Genomic DNA, 17,407 nt, shown 5'->3' on the forward strand with positions numbered 1-17,407 from the left:
CAAAATTGGCGTTGAGGACTTGATCTAGTTTAAAGATTGTAGGGGATTGAAAGCCCCCTTAATATATACGACAAATTACGTTCATTTAAAATTTTAGTCATTATTTGGGGCTGTTGTAAATTTTTTTTCTAATTTTACCAGAATTGCACCCGACAAATAGGGCCTGAAGAGCAATTATTGGTAACCTGTTTCTCGAATAGGAAATTATTAGGCTACTAAAAAAAACGCCTTTTAATATTTTATTGGATTTCAACTTTTGTCAAATTCAATAAAATCTATGTGTATGAAAGTAAAATTATTTTCTCTGCCCAAATGTATATGGAACTTACCACGGTTAGTTCTAATTACATACTTTGTTTAATAGTTGTATCCAAATAAAACACATGAATTAGACTGGGTTTTGCCATTTTAGGCTGAACAGGAGGAAGAGGAAGAAACAGATGAGGATGATGATGAAGACGGAGGTTCACACACATTTTCTGAAGCAATGTCTTTTTTGGATGATATTCAATCCTTGCAGTCCGATAGTAACAGCGATAATGGAAGTGATGTAGAACTGTCACTACCGTCAGTTCAGTCATCTTCAGTCAGCTCGTATTCTAGCAATAGTGACAGTGGTAAGTCTTCGTTTGGGTCATCTTAATCATGTGCTTCTAAAAGAGTTGGTATTGTGCGGGATTTAGTGAATTCTTCAGTGCAGTATCAGAAGAAAATTCCAGGACCCGGACCTAAAAAAATAAACAAAAACCTAGTCTCGAATTTCGAGGATTTTTTTTTGTCTTTTTCAAAAATGTCCTGAAAGGAGGAACGTTGTGTTTTGAATCACTTTGACCGTACTGTCTGCTGTAAAAAAGGCATTTTGTCTTTGTCATACCTAAAGATCGTGTCTAATATTCCACAGCTGTAAGATTAAGCCAAAAAAATTTGCTATGTTGCTCTCAAGGAAAAATTGGCCAGATAGTGTAGATTGGGAATATTTATGTGTGATCAAGCCACACTGCGTTGCAGATCTCCCCTTTGAGAATGGCTTAGTAGGGATTTTTTCGCAATTATCTCAGACGTGTTTAATTTTGACCTTTAGGCATGACAGTGACGATTTATTATGTATTTTACTTTAATAATAATAACCAAAAAAACTAACGCTGTCAGCTGCCCAAAGTCGAAAAAAATATATTTGAAGAAATATTAACATTTTCTGAGTTAAATGCACCATAAACCAGCCCTACTATATTTATTACTAACGTCTCTATAGTCTTCAGTTGCATATTGGCTTTATCCGTCTTTCCTGATTCCTCTTTCACCAGGTTCATGTATTCCTTCTACAACTTGTGTATACCATCATGGATATTCTCGTCCGCCTTATCAGATATATTTGTTATCCTATTCACTTCCTATATTTTAGCACTGGTAGATATGGCATAATCTAAAAGTGTTTCGTTCATTTCCTTGTCATGGTAAATAAAACCTGAAAGCACTCATTTGAAGGAGTTTGTTTGAAAGGAGAAGCCACTTTCTCTCTTTTGGTCCATTCAATTTCTGCAATTACCTGCAAAACATGAAAGGTACGACAAGCCCAATTGTAGAAATCACATCAATGTTATAAATTTCACTAGCTTGAAGTAAATTAGCAATGAGTACAATCAACAAATATAATCCTGTCTTCTTGATATTTGGCACATATGTATTTTATATCAGTGACACTAGCGGTGAAGCTAAAGTTGTATAAAAGTACTATTTTAGATAGCTGAAACCTTGTAGATCTGGATCGTTCAGTTAAAATTCATTTTGTAATCAAACTACACCTTGGGTTCGCCCAGCTGTGCTTTTTTTCTTACAAACAATGGCATCACGCGTATTGAATATAGTAGATACATAGAATTGTTTATATCCCATCATAAAAAATTAGATGGCATAACTAAAAACGTAGAATTAAGTGGAAAGCCATTTTTTTCGCTTATTCTTATGCATCAGACACGTTTTCAACCGCGTGGTTGAAATATTTCAACGCAACCGTTTAACAGTCAGGGCGCATGAACTTACAAGGAAAAACAGATGCAACATGACGGTTTTTATAAAATTTCCGTTTTCGCACAACAAAACGTAACCGTGTGAACATATGATTAGGGAATAAGGTAAACATCTCGTTGTTGAAGTGTTCGCCAATTTTTTCCTCTAAGAGGAACCCAAAGCAAACCAAAAATATTAGCAAAAAAAAAATTAGTGAAAGTTTTTAAAATGTACATAAAATGCGTTCAGGGATGAAACACAGCAAGTTTTTAGGTCAGTCTGATTGCTGGATCCAATGAAAAGCAAATTTTTAAGCTCGCCTCCACTTGTAGATGTTCATGCATCCATTGTTTAATTATATTGCGACCTATTATTTACCGTATGTCATCATCAGGCTAGTTGGATAATTTTTATTATTATTATGATTTTTATATAGTTAAGTTTGATGTTATTTTTAGTTCATGTTTCGGCAGAAAAACTGATTCAATTAGGCATTATGACGAAACGTTAAAGAACCTGTCAAATTATTGCTTAATTAAACAAATAATGCCTCGAAATCCGTAGTTGCTGGGTCAGCTTAAACGACTTTTTGCAACTACACATGGTATATCAGAAGTTTTATGTATTTATTTTTTGCTTGGCAAAAACAGAGAAGGGGCCTTTTAAAGTAAGATGTGCTACAAATGAACTTCAACCAGCCAAAGCTACGAAGTATTATGAAATCTAAGAAAGTATAATTTGTTTTCACAATACAAATGCAATACAATCAAATGCAGTACGAGGATTTGTGCTCTATAGATTTACCCAACTTCAGATTCAAGTTTTGCTTCATGAGAAAAGCTTCTCATATTTTTGGCAAACTTAAATAATGTTATTAGATGAGTAATACAGAGCACAGATTTCATACCTGAATGTTCATGTCATGGTTAATGTCTTTTTCCGTATTTGTTGAAGGCCGTTGGCTAGTTACAAGGAGAATTTGAACCAGTGATTTTGTGTACGGAAGATAGCCTGGAAACTGACGCATAGTGTAACCACACGTATTTTAATAGGTAGATGGTTTTTCCCTTAGCAAGAAGTCATTTCGTAGCTTTGATTGTCATGCATAAGTAATATACATTCAAATATTACTTATTCGGCTTATTATTCCCAATTATTTAGGTTTGCAAAAATATGCAGTAATTACACAGATTTTAAAAATAGATGTAAAAAGCTGAGCGAAAAACTGATCTTAAGAGGTTTTTCTGCCAAAAAAATTAGTTGGCAATTCAAAAAATTTAGTTTCATGTATCATTAACTCTTAATTAAATATAAAAAAAATTATAAAGAAATACTTACTTATATTTTCATATAATTTATCGTGTGATTTTCTTCTTTTTTTTTTTTTGTTTTTTTTTTTTATCTGGGGTTCAAACAAGCGTTGTGATATTTAAATTTTTGATTTTTTACATATAACAAAAAAATATAAATCTTGAAATGTAGTAATTTTTTACAGAATGGTATCTTTCAGTGACCTCTGGGATTTTACTATGGAAACATTGAAACACTTTTTGTATGTAATTTTTAATAGCTTGACTAGTATGCATGTATTTCACAGGTTTTACCTGACATAGGGCTACCATATAGATCTTATGGTAGAGGCGCCACCGTGCTGGGTAAAGAATGTAAAGCCTCGAAACCCGTTAAGGCCGGTGGTATTTCTTCTGATGAGCCCTAAATGGAAGGTTTTACTTGGAGATATTTTTCTAGATTTAAGGTGCTTTTGCTGGTAATTTTACAACGACTTACATTTATTGATGACAACTTTGCATGGATTTGGACTTTTCTATTTGGTTGATGGTTTGGGTATACTGTTTGGTCCTAGGTAGTTGGATGGATGTGTAAGGTGAGAGCCTCGTTCAAGTGCACATTTGTCTCAATTGCTGGATTAAGACGACAGTTTTTTTTTTTTTTTTTTTTTTTTTTTTTTTTTTTTTTGCCAAGTAATTACCTCTTAAACATAATATATATATGTATATATATATATATATATATATATATATATATTTTTATTATTATTATCATTATTATTTACTGGAAAACCCGTCATACAAAAAAAGGAAAAGACGGAGCAATAAGCAAAACAAAAAAAAGCAATACACATAAACTTAGGAGTTATACATGTGGTTTGTAGTGACGAACGCTGGAGCTAAGATCTAAATCAGCACTTAGAACAAATTACACAAAACGAGAAAGAAAAACACAATTATACACTGCTCTGTAAGTACGCGACATGTTTCTTTTCTTTTTTTTAGGCTCCTAAATACTGAACAAACATAAATAATATGAACATCATTGAATCAAGCCGTAATTGGTAAAAAAAAAAAACCCAAGCAATCAAAAGTGAATTAAAAAAGATATACAGTAGATAATCATATTAACTAGTGTAAATATGACAAGAAACGGTAAAAACAGTTAAACGACACTTGCGCCCGCTGGTCTTGAACTCAGATCACTCAACAAATGATTCATTTACTCTGATATACATAAATAACAGAAACAAGGAAATTATTCAATCGCGGATCCTTTTACAACTTTACTTAAAGCAATATGCTTAAAAGAACCGATAATTAATTAACAACTCTATTATTAGTAATATACGCAATATATTATAAAAAAAAAAAAAAAAAAATTGACAGCAAAATTGAGAATAACCAGCGTCACTTAAATTGGACTCATACGAAAAGATACTAAATCATCAGTCAGTTTAAAAACTACAACAATAACACTAAGCGCTAAAACAAACAATTAAAAAAAACAAAAAAAAAACAAAAAAACACATACAACAAATACATCTTAACTAATGGGCCAGTACTTCCAAACAGGTATGATTCAACTTCATTAAACGGAAATTATAAGCATGAATTTGCTTTCCCGCATCTAGAATGGGCTCTACAATGCCGAATTTTCCACTTAGATAGTAAGTACGTGCCCAAGATGGAAAATGTAAAATATATTTTGCTAGTCAGAAGAAAACTGAACAAATTTTTGACGTGTCAGAAATTGTTAGCATTTTCCACAACGGCGATATGAAAAGATAATGTGGTAGAGCGACAGAGTTAAAAAGTTTCGAGAGAAGATGGCGGTTGAACCGTAACTTAATAGTTACACAAGAAGCATATGATACCCAAACTCTACGCTCAATGTGAGCAATTATTAGTTGTCGCGTGTGCATTACTGACGAACCAATGGGAAGACCGAGATAGGTGATATGATCTACTGGCTTAATCCTACTACTTCCGAGATGAATATTCCTAGGTGACGCTTGCTTCCAGTTGAAGAATACAACTTCGGACTTTTCAGCATTGAACTGAAGATCTAGTTTTGCATACTCAGATTGTAGCGTTGCGAAAATCTCGCTTATGCGCTGGATAGTGCGGCTCACATTCAGAATGTCGTCTGCATAACATACGAGAGATAAATCAAGACCGGCAAAGATGAATGATGTGGGAACAGCTGACTGTGTATCAAGAACTCCATTATTGAAGAGTGAAGGGGAAGAAACAGCACCTTGACGGGTACCTTTTTCAACATTGACAAAAATATTAGGGGTTGGTGCGTAGAATTGAGACCCGTCAACATTAGCTAATGGGTGAAGTATTAGGCGAACTTTAAGACAATAATACATTCCTTAAAGGGCTCTGATATATGAAGGGCTTACTCCACGTTTTGCTGTATGGAGTAGCACAGTGGCATGAATGAGAGACTTAAACACCTTACGAGCATTACTCCCAGCTAACACGAGAGTTTCGCCTGATGCATCAGCATCGATCAATGAAGTGGTGACAACCGAAAAAACGTGGGCACAGCCTAGACGTGGCTGGAATCAAAATTGGTAAGGTGGAACATAGCATTTTGCGTTCAGTTGGTCAATGAACAGAAGTTAAAAAAGCTTACAGAAGGTAGTAGCCACTGTTATAGGGCGGAAGGACGAGCACTGCGTTGCTAGTTTACCTTTCTTTGGAATTGGAGTGAGATCTCCGATTGAGAAAGAAAACGGTACAATTCCTTGGGTAACAATCATCTGCATCATAAGAGCAATATGGTTTACCAGCAGCTCGCTTCCATGCAGAATGCGAAGAGCGCTTATTTTATCGATGCCAGAAGATTTCTTACGCTTTAGGCGTTGGATTGCTCGCAGTACAGAATCAGCTGAAACAACAAAATTGTCGGTTGGACACCTAAACAGAAATTTATCAAGCTTATCTTCATATTCGGACTGTAGGGCGGCATCTGGTGGGGAGAATTCAGCAGAGAAGTATGAATTCCATTCGGACTCAGGAATAACTTGAGCAGATAGGTGGGCCCTAGGAGGATCTCTTGATACATTTCTCCAGAAGGAAGGTTGGGACAGAGAAGCTTGCTGCGATGTCTCTTCAACTATCTGGTTCATGTGGATACATAGTTCTCTTGCAAACTTTCTTTTGGTAGAAAGACGAATGTCAGAAACCCAGCCAGAGCGAGGACGGTCGCACTGGAGCCACAAATGGTACCAAAATTTTGATTTTCTCCAAGCTTCGACTAGGCTCGGATTACTGGACCAGTGCTTTGTGACACTCCGACGTATACGTTTAAGAGGTATACTGGCTTTGTCTGTGCATTACAGAGCATAGCAAATTTGTGCAAGATAGATATCTAGCAACATTCGTATTTCATTTGCATCAACTTGCGGATATTCTATGAGTAGCTGGAACGGAACATGAATTTTATGTAGGACAGAATTAGTTACTGCAGCAAAAAGGTCATCTTGTATATTTTCCCAATCCCTGTAAAATTGGGCGTGGGGCTGATGTGGTTGTGTAGTGGGAGTAGACTGAGCAGAGGAACAATAAATAGATGCAGATATTGGAAGGTGGTCTGATAGTTGGAAATCAGTAACGACGTGAACAGGTGACACTTGGAGATTTATAGAAGAAACTGCATGGTCAAGGTTCGACACGTGACAATGGTGTGTGTAAGTGTAATCAAGATCTTTAGGCAATATTCTTAGCCAATCGTCAAAAATACCAGACAAAATAGAAGTACGCAATAACGAGGCGTCAGATAAATTACAGTTAAAATCTCCTATAATAATTAAACACTTACCTAACAGGCGGATCTTCGATAGGCAAGATCCTAGTTTCTCACACGCAAAAGTAAATAAAAATTCCGATCGGTCATTGCGATAATCTGGTGGGAGATACAAGGTTACAATAACATACTCTTTTACATGGACAGTAAGAAAAAATTCACATGAAGAGAAAATATTCTAGCGGGAAAAAGTTCCAATAAGCTTCGCAATACCACAAAAAGGGGGGTCACTGGAAGCAGATCGTTTGGCAGGCACCAAATAGCCAGTAAAACTATTGTCAATTTTCAGAAGTCCTAAACTATGACTCGTCAAAAAATGCTCTTGCAAGCACAATACTTCACAATTCAAAAGCAGACCATTTATCATAGGGAGTTTGACTAAAAGTCCACCATTAATATTCCACGCAAGTACAGCTTGCGTAGTAGTAGACAGATCGATATCATACCGTGGGCTTTGCTAGTTGACTGTTGTTATTGGGACACTGTAACAAGTATGGCCGGTAACTTTACATTCTAGACAGAACATTGTTTCCGAACACGGAGAGGCACCGTTTGAGGTGTGATCGCATGATCCACAGCGAGAGCAGAGGGCCGGATTAGAACACTGCAAGGCCAGATGCCCAGTCTTATGACATGAGAAACAACGCTTAGGGAGATATACAAATGCTTGTGCAGAAAGCTTTTCGTAGCCAACTTTCACAGAAACTTTTAAGAACTGGTCCAGGTTTTGTTTTGACTCAAAGTAGACCTTGAACACTCAGGACTTTCCGCAATGAGAAACTTTCATGCAATTTGGTACAAGAGATTTTACTTGATTCTCATCGTATTCGATCGGTACGCCTTTCAGGATCCCTATAAACAGTGGGGATTTCACACTCACCGAGATACCTGAGTTACTGTTTTTAACATTCTCGGCAATTTTATTAGCTCCACGCTTTGACTTAACAACAAGTTTCCATTCCGAAGCCGATTTTTTAAGTTCACTTATTTCACCTGAGGCCTCAGGGCAAAGTTTATCTACGAAGTCCTTACAAGCATTAGGTGAGGTAGGTTTGCAGGACAGTTTTTTAGCACAACGGCAACCTTAGGAGCTGGGGCAGGGTTAATTGTTACATTGGTATCAATTCTAGATGGCCAAACAGGGCCTGAATGCGTCGCATTCTCTAAAAAGCCATGAATTATCCGAGAGAGTTCATTAACTTTCGAGACTAAAGTAGCCGAGACTGCCTCCCCAATTGTTGGTGTTTCAGAAGGTGAGAATATAACAAAAGTGGGAACAGGAAAATTATCCTTTGCCACCTGGTTTAACGGTTTACAAATGTCAAATACATTATCTTCATCTTTTGCATTTTTCACGCATCGGCTCTGAATATTCAGCTCCTTATATAGAAACTCTTTAGCACTGATAATAGTACCATGATCAAAAAAACTTACAGCTTTTCCGATAATCAGATGAATTTTCGCACCATCAAGCATAGATCTCGTGACAAAGTTCAGTAATGGGTTTAAAATAATTTTCCTATTTTGATCGGTCATTGCGCAATCTAATTATCATAGCCAGGGACAGTCGAGTATTCCAGTCGAAATATATATGTAGTAGGTCAATTAATATGTAGGTCAAATAATGTAATCCAAGTTCAAGGTGAACTATTTTCAAGTCCAAATCCGATTATGAAATTAATTCAATAAAAACCATAGGGAATCACAAATGTCTTACTGTATTAACAGTTTTACTCCATGAATGAGACTATATCCAAAAAGAGGTGTTTTCAGTATGAACTCTCAATGTAGAACTCTCTTAATATATATATATATATATATATATATATATATATATTACTTCATAAGTGTTGTTCATTCTTTCACCCGAAGCCTAAAACTGTAAAGCTGAAGCCACGATCTCTTTTCTTTTTCTTCTTTAAAAATAAATTCTTTTCTTTTTAAAGAAGCAACAAGACCTTGAGATTGTTAAATATCTGATGTCTGGTGCTGTGTTGCCACTTATACCGCATTTTGTGGTATAATACCGCAATTTCAAGATAAATGCCGCACTTCTTTCTGATCATACCGCGAAACGACTCTTATCACTGAATTTATACTAAGTAATTTCACTGTACGGGAAAAGGGACAAATGTTTGCTTTCTACTTCTAATGATATATGGCTGGATAGGCTACTGCGGAACTCGCGAAATTTTTCGTTTTCATGGCCGGTATATCAGAGGAACCAAAATAGAAATTGGGACAAACATGACAGTATACTGAGTATTTCTGGAGAAAGCACAAAAATGAAACAAACATTGATAAACAAACTTTTAATCTAGTTTAAAACAGAAAAGATTAGATTATCCAGCTTCCAATTTTCTAGAGAACGGATGCTCTGGACGAGCTATTAGTGACGAAGAACGGGTGAGAGTGCTAAAAAGTGAAAAAAGGTATGAGTTTATCATTGGGCACTACTTTCCCCTGTTTATATATCGATTGGGTGTCTAGAGGATGTCATTTTCATTTTTATTCTACCTTTCTTGTTCAAAATTCATGGCAGAATATACCACTTAAGAAAATGACAAAGAATAGTATCCATTTGCTAGAAAAGTAGCAAGAAATCAATTGCTTTTAAAAAGTTAGTTTTTGTTGAAACTAGTGGCAATGTATTTGCATTACGGGTATCAAAATACACCATAAATTATACCGCTTTTTGGTATCAGTCGAGTGGCAACACTGGTCTGGTGATACATTAACCATATCCTGAAAATACGAAGTTTGCCAGGAATCTGAGGACATAAATATTAGTTTCATATCTGGTAGTTTCATAGTTTCGGTAGTTTCGTATCTGGTAGTAGTTCTAAGGAAGTATATAAGCATGTTAATTTTTAGTTGACTATTACAGATTCCTCTTGGATTACAGAAGATAGTGATGTTCAGGATCGGCCCAGTAATGATGAAGATCAGGGCGACAATGATGTGTTTTCGGCGCTCAATTCCTAATCTTTACCACTGAGAATTTTCCGGTTCATACAAATAAAACAAAATGTGATCTTTTCATGTGGAAACTGTTTATTTTTTATTTAGGTCAATTTTCTGAAAAATAAAGAGTACCGAATTCATCTGATTTTCACCGTTACTTAGAAAGGCCATAACAAGCTGATTCCTGGTCTTTGTGTCTACGCTTGACATATGAGAATTCGAAGAACCCTGGGCTAAGGATATCCTCGTACTTAATTTCCCCAGCCTTTCAGCAACAAAATTTTTGAAAGAAGTATAATCCACTGGATTCTGATAAGAGTTTTTTTTTTCGTTCGTTAAACCCACGAAATAAATGAGGCATGACAAGTCTTTCCAGTCTGTGGAAAAAATTAATATTTTCACACAATGACTACGGTGTGTATTGTGCGATAGAATAGTACAAACCAAAATCAAAGACTTTGTGTTTGTGAAAGATGTCAAAAATTCTCTGACTGTTCATAAGGGCCAGTTTGAGAGTTATTGGTTCCCTAGGCGAAAGTATTTCATATATATATATATATATATATATATATATATATATATATATATATATATATATATATATATATATATATATATATATATATATATATATATATATATATATATATATATATATATATATATATATATATATATATATATATATATATATATAAATTCGGCACAGAGTTCAAATCCCAAATTTAATTAATAAGCTATATTTAACATAACTTTTAATAGATACTGATGCATAGGTGGTTTGGCGAATTTATTTCCGTGAGAAAACAACTACCGTAGAAAGGGGTAACTTTGAACGTTAGGGGTAACTTTGAACAAAATCAGTAACAAACATTAAGCGCTCTCTATTACAAGACAGTTGAATTGCCCGTTCGAACTTATTGCTTGATTATTGCTAGATGGCGTGTAAATCAGTTGGTAGTTCTTGAAATCAGCATCGGACAAAAATTTATCTTGTTAATTGCAAGAGAATTTGAGCTGTTCAAAATTGTGAAAAAGTGCTAAAAGTAAGTTACCCTTTTTTACTTAGATAAACTAAACTAGGACTTTCATTTTGACATTTTTCTATAGCTGAGGAGCCGAAAGGTTAGGTTTTCTGGTGAAATCTCTTCCTAATTCCATAGGTTCAATATGGCGGCAGTGTTCAATGTTTCCCGCAAAAATTTTGTTTTTTCGGGGTAACTTTGAACATTTGTTCAAAGTTAGCATTGTCTTTCTACAATATGGATTTCAATGTTCTCTGCTGGCCAATTGTTAAAATTTGCGTTGAATTGGTGTAATAATAATAATGTTTATTTTTAACCCACTTTTAAGCAAAGCAAGTGGAGTAAGTTACACTAAAAAGATTACACTAAAAGAGTTTGCTCTGCTATTCAGAGCTTTTGGAAACCATTGTAAATCTGTTGATCCCCGAAAAACGCAAATCAAGTTCAGCTTTTAAATTTAGTTTTAACTACTAATTACGCTTTGGACCACTTCCTAATTCTTTCAGGCCTACTTTTGTTTCTTCTTGGATGGAAGTCCGTTAGCAATCAATGGAAATTGAAGTTTCTGTATTACCTCGCTCTAATAGAGTGTGCATAAACAATTTGAAAGAGTCGTCTTTCACAGCTTGCTGTGCAAAGACTGCTGACAATTGTAGATAAAAATTGGTGGGATTTTCCTCGTCTCTTTTGGAAAAACCTAGAATTGCAAAATCATTTGAATTGCAAATATTTTTCCTTTCAAAATTTTGGTTTTATTTCCTTCTGGTTTCATCGTTGGTATTTTAGTCTTGGCTTTGTTTGAATTCTTAACGTATTATCGGTTTTACCGAAATATTCGCTAAAATAAAATCTTCTTGACCTTTTTCAAAATCCCCAGTTGATTTTATTTTTTTTTTGGTTTTTTACTGTGTCAATTTTTGCAGATGCCAAGAACATACACGAGACCAGCAAATGCAAGAAATATGCGAGTTATGATGAAGAAGTGATGGGAAAAGCTCTTGAAGACATAAAAAAAGGAGACCTAACAATGAGAAAGGCTTCAGAGAAATACGGGGTTTCTTTGGGTACTCTTTCTCACCGAATGAATAAAAAGCACAACAAAAAGGTGGGAAGACCGACCGTATTATCGGAGCTCGAAGAAGAAGCCATAGTCTCTCAATTGCTTACCTGTGCCGAGGGGGGGGGGGTTCCCCGTCGATTGCTTCGAGTTGAAACTCATAGTCAAAAGTTATCTTGAATCAGTTGGAAAAAGAGTAGATTGCTTTAAGAATAATGTACCTGGACGAGATTTTATCAATTCCTTCCTATATCGACATCGTTCAAAGCTTCGATTGAGAACCGTAGCCAACTACTCAAAGAAACATGCTTCTGTTTCGTCTAAAATGTTGAACGAGTACTATGTCAATTTAGAAGTGACTATTCAGGATGTGCCTTTTTCGAATATTTACAATTATGATGAGACTAACTTAACCGACAACCCCGGGAAAAAGAAATGCATCGTGAAAAGAGATGCCAAATACCCCTCCAGAATAATTAATGAAACAAAGGGAGCAATATCTCTGATGGTATGTGGATATGCAGAAGGCGAACTGCTTCCACCATTCGTGTGCTATAAAGCTAAGGGCATATTTAGCTCATGGTGTACAGGAGGCCCCAAAGGAGCTCGGTATGCTGTATATAAGTCCGGATGGTTGGAGAGCGAAATTTTTGAAGAGTGGTTTATGTCGCTGGCACTCCCTCACCTGAAGAAAAGGACGGGAATAAAAGTTTTGTTGGGTGAAAACATGTCTTCCCACATTTCTGCCAAAGTGTTGAAAGTCTGTAAAAAAACAACATTTGCTTTGTATACCTCACCCCAAACGCTACATATATACTGCAACCGCTGGACGTTGCTTTTTTCGCACCAATGAAAAGTGCATGGAGGAAAATGCTTGATGATTACAAAATGGACAACCCAAACGAAACCACGGTAAGAAAAGATAAATTCCCCCAGCTTTTAAAGCTACTCCTGGAAAGTCTAGCCACAAATGGAAAAGCAAATCTTAAATATGGCTTTGCCAAGTGCTTATCACGCTCCAGAGTCTTCCAGGACCACCCGCTTTCGGCCCAGAAAACTCCGCACGAGGTTGCGGACAACGTCAGCAAAGTTTTATTGGATGTCCTGCAAGCCCGCAGATTTAAAAAATCTGTGAGGAACGTCACACGCAAACGTCTTAGCGTCGCACCAGGGAAAAGTATTGGAGATGCAGAGGATTCAAGTCATTCAAGTTGCGAGTCCGACACGACTGACCTCCCAACAGGATGCGAGAGCGAGTCTGAAATAGAAGTTGATGAGTCTGCGAGCACTGGGCTCTCTATGCTGTCGAGTGGAGCAGTAGCCACAACGGGTTCAAATTACCCACCAACCTGCGTGGACGGACGTTGGTTCATCGCAAAGTTCTTCATGGGGCGTATTTACAAGTATTTTGCAGTTTTGGAGGTAGATGCTCCATCCTCTGAAGGCTCGCTAAATGTGATCTGCCTGCGAAAAAACAAGGATGGATCCTTCTATTTTTCCCAGGGTGAAAGACTCAGCATCAATCCATCCTGACCAGGTACAGGGAGATCTTTCAGCCCCCCGACTCACTCAAGGAGCAAAATTTGTATTTTATCATGACTTTGGTCAGATGATACTGCACTAATTTGACTCTCTTTTGCCTTTTTATTTTAGTAATTCTTTTCTCTCAATAAACGAGTTTTTTTTTTTTACTGGAAGTCTTACGCCAGAACTCATCGACTGTTCAGAGTTACCTGTTGAAGTTTTTGAGTGTTCAAAGTTAAACACCCCTAGAGGTAACTTTGAACACCATTTTTAGATAGGTGTAGCTCTAACAACATTAAGACTAGCAGTTTGGGACAGTTGCCATTCGATGCAGAATGACGTATTCCCCAAACGCCAAAAATAGTTTTGAGTAAATACTAGTTTAAAGGAAAATACAACAAAATAACCTCAATTTTTCACGATTTTTAGTTCAAAGTTACCCCGTTCCACGGTAATACAATTTTAAACAAAATGTAAAATTTATTATAATATATTTGGATTTAAAAAAAAGAATACTTAAAAGGATACTTAGACGCTTTTACGCAATGGGCATAACAGACCAACAAATCAGTATTGCATCCAAACGAGGGAGGGTGAATCGACCTAACTCTGACCTTGATGTGCGGCTAAAAATAGAAATCCAAACACCATGAGGGTGGTACGGGAGTGAAGACCAACGTGTAGTTTAAGTAGTGATAGTGGAGTGGGAAACCCCAGCACGAGAAAAAGGTTTCAAGCTATAGTGGCTGGGAATTAGTTTAGCTATGTTAAAAACAATAACTACATAATGAGGACATTATAAACTGTCTAAATACAGTGTCTAATTCAAATCTAATCGTAACCCTATTGTATAATAATAATGAGTTTATTATAAGCTAAACAAAGCAATACCACACATCATTCAATAATATACATCACAAGATAAAGGACTTAAATCTTTTTCTCTCCCCCATCCAAAAAAAACAGCAGCAAATAACTATGACTACTTCCTTCTTTCACCGCTTCATTAACAAATTTAAAAACCTGAACAAAGTAAAAAGAATAAAAAGTACAAAGTAGGAATAAAAAGAGCAGGCAGTTTTGGCAGTAGGAGGAGAAGTCTTAGCAGCATTAGTAGTATGTTAGTAGTAGTAGTAGTAACAGTATTAGCATATACATGTTGCCTTTTGGTCAATTGATCATCTCCCTCAGGATGCCCCGGAAGTTTCACCTTGATACGGCAAGCCATTCCAAAAATTTTGCTGATGCACCCTTTTGACCCCTTTTTGATGTCCTTTTCCTCTTAATATTCCAAGTCTTACAAGTTGTTGCAGTTGAAGTAGTAGTTTAGTAGCAGGTAAACTACTCCAGCTACTACTTCAACTGCCTGCTCTTTTTACTTTTTTTTTGGTACTATAAGAGCAAGCTGAAATTTTATTGCAGTGCCAATTTATTACAGTTTATATTTTTTGGGTTCCAAGCAACCATGTATGCAAAGTTTTTTGAACAAACAATCAAGGTTACCTTTAAAAGGAAGGCTACCTTTATTAACACCACCATTTGTCTGAGAAATATATATACTAAAAAATTAAACATTAAAGTAGTATAGCTTGTTATCCAACTATAAAAACACTAGTACCAAGAAGACAATCTCTCGACTGAATTTTTCCATAAGTTAAATTGCTTAACATATTTTTCTTTTTCTCCTAACCGGGGCTTAATTATTCTGCTGATTTTCCTTTGAGACTCGCACACTTCTGGCGTCCAAAAACCTAGAAAAAAAGGAAAAGGATTGACAAAGTACAACGCAACTATAGGAATTTCTTTGTACACATGCCATTTTAGTAAATGTTTTTTTCTTCTAATTTTTTATCTTTGGTCTTGAAAGATAACAGCATGGAACTCGATTTTTTTTTTCGATATTTTTAGTTATTACTGGCACCTTCTTTATTAGATACTCAGACACACTATCAATTGCAGGACAAGTGCAGAGAACCTACCTAAAAATGGACATCTGATTACGATCTTGGTAGTAATATGGCAAATTTAGTGTTAATATTTCAGAAATGGACAAATAAGTAGTATATTTAGCATCGACTACAGACGGGAAAATAACCCCACTAGTACGATCGAGAAGAGCTGAGATTCCACTAATGACAATGGTGTCCAAAACACAAATGTTTTATGTTTACTTTATGTATTGATAGACGAGCATCGCCAGGTGCTGAAAACAATGTTTTGACCAAGATGGGCCCAGGATTGCGCAAAGCCTCAATTCATGCTAATAATTTGTGAAGTTGCTGATGGTGTCTTAGGGAAGAAAGTTAGGAACGCAGCTAGGAGTATTAGTTAAAAGGCTTTATGTTTAATAGAGAGGAGAAGGGGCTTGTACAAGAATTATTTGAGTGATAGATTATATGAAATAAGAGGGATGCAGATCTGGAAGATGCAGCTAGACGGCATAATAGTAAAATATTGTACTGGCATGTTAATAAATTGAGAGGGAGTAGTCGATCTGGACTTGTCCCAGTTAAAGATAGGAACGGGGCCACAGTTAGTAATAAGGAAAGAGATAAAGAGAGATGGGTAGAACATTTTAAGTGTGTGCTAAAACGTGATAGAGTTACAGGAAAAGATATAGAGGGAAATGAAAAAGTTTGTGGCACCTTGGATGTGAAGGAAGAATTATTTTGTAAGGAAGAATTGGCGACAGTACTAAAAGGATTACAAAATAATAAGGCCCCACGTGCTGATAGTGTGGTAAATGAGTTTCTTAAATATGGTGGCTATGAAGTTAGAAATAAATTACTGAAGATTATGAATTTGATGTTTGAAAAGGGGGAAGTATTAGTGATTTTAGGAAAACCCTAAGTTAATCCCTGTATAAGAAAGGTGATAAGAGTGTGTGTTGTAATTATAGAGGTAAAAGCCTGGTCTTTGCAGGTAGCAAATTACTTCGTAAGATGATAATTTTTAAACTGAGAGATACTGTATGCAAAGTTTTAAAAGAAGAACGGTGCAGTTTTAGGAAGGGTAAATGATGTGTCGATCAAATTTTCGCTCTTAGGTTAATACTTGAGACGTGCCTGAGTCATCAAAAACACTTGTAGTCCTCAGTTTTAAAGATTATGAGCAAACGTTCAATTCAGCTGATAGAAGAGCTTTAGCGAAGGTTTTATCCTTGTATGGTATACCAGATAAATACATCAAAATGATTAGTGCTATGTACGGGAATAACACTGCTGCAGTTAAGGTAGGAAATGAGATTAGTAGCTGGTTGCGTATTAATCAGAAGTTGATCAGAGTTATGTTCTATCCCAATTTATATGGATCATTTTGATGAAAGGCAATGGGAGAAAATGGAATCAAATGGGAAAGAAAAACTTTCTTAGACTTGAGATTATGCTGATGAATGAATGAACTTTTAGAGGTTTTGCGCGTTCAGGGTGCTAGACATGGCAAACGAATGCAAAATGAATGAACTTTTAGAGGTTTTGTGAGTTCAGGGTGCTAGAATAGGTTTAAAAATTAATGTTAAGAAGACTAAGTCACCAAGACTAGGAGTAAGTGAAGATAAAAAGATGACGTTGGGTAACGAAAAGATTGATCAATTGGACTACTTCGCTCACCTTGGTAGTATTATTAGTAAAGATGATGTGAGAAGTGTAGACGTTAAAAGTAGAATAGCCAAGGCTCAGGGTGTTTTTTTTTTACAGTTTAAGAAATTTTGGAAGGACAGAAA

General features: G+C 35.9%; 2 protein-coding genes across 4 annotated transcripts in view; one reads left to right on the plus strand and one right to left on the minus strand.

Annotated features, from left to right (window-relative positions):
- mahj (LisH and WD40 domain-containing protein mahjong) overlaps window positions 1-10,214 on the plus strand; it is a 102,200-nt gene extending 91,986 nt beyond the window's left edge. For 2 of the 3 annotated variants that reach the window (XM_089100137.1, XM_089100136.1), the window contains exons 10-11: window positions 413-617; window positions 10,004-10,214. In XM_089100137.1, coding sequence (XP_088956263.1) covers window positions 413-617; window positions 10,004-10,101 — 303 coding nt within the window. In that variant the 3' untranslated portion in view covers window positions 10,102-10,214. Of the gene's footprint in view, window positions 1-412; window positions 618-9,990 lie in introns of all 3 variants that reach the window. The other variant, XM_089100138.1, reaches the window with a different exon arrangement.
- Window positions 10,215-14,532: 4,318 nt separating this feature from the next.
- LOC148944484 (glycerol kinase 5-like) overlaps window positions 14,533-17,407 on the minus strand; it is a 40,027-nt gene continuing 37,152 nt past the window's right edge. The window contains exon 3 of the mRNA XM_089100336.1: window positions 14,533-15,437. Coding sequence (XP_088956462.1) covers window positions 15,298-15,437 — 140 coding nt within the window. The 3' untranslated portion in view covers window positions 14,533-15,297. The remainder of the gene's footprint in view (window positions 15,438-17,407) is intronic.

The sequence above is a fragment of the Artemia sp. Qi Xiang Cuo genome, chromosome 14, assembly GCF_049724085.1.
Source record: "Artemia sp. Qi Xiang Cuo chromosome 14, ASM4972408v1, whole genome shotgun sequence".
Taxonomy (NCBI): domain Eukaryota; kingdom Metazoa; phylum Arthropoda; class Branchiopoda; order Anostraca; family Artemiidae; genus Artemia; species Artemia sp. Qi Xiang Cuo.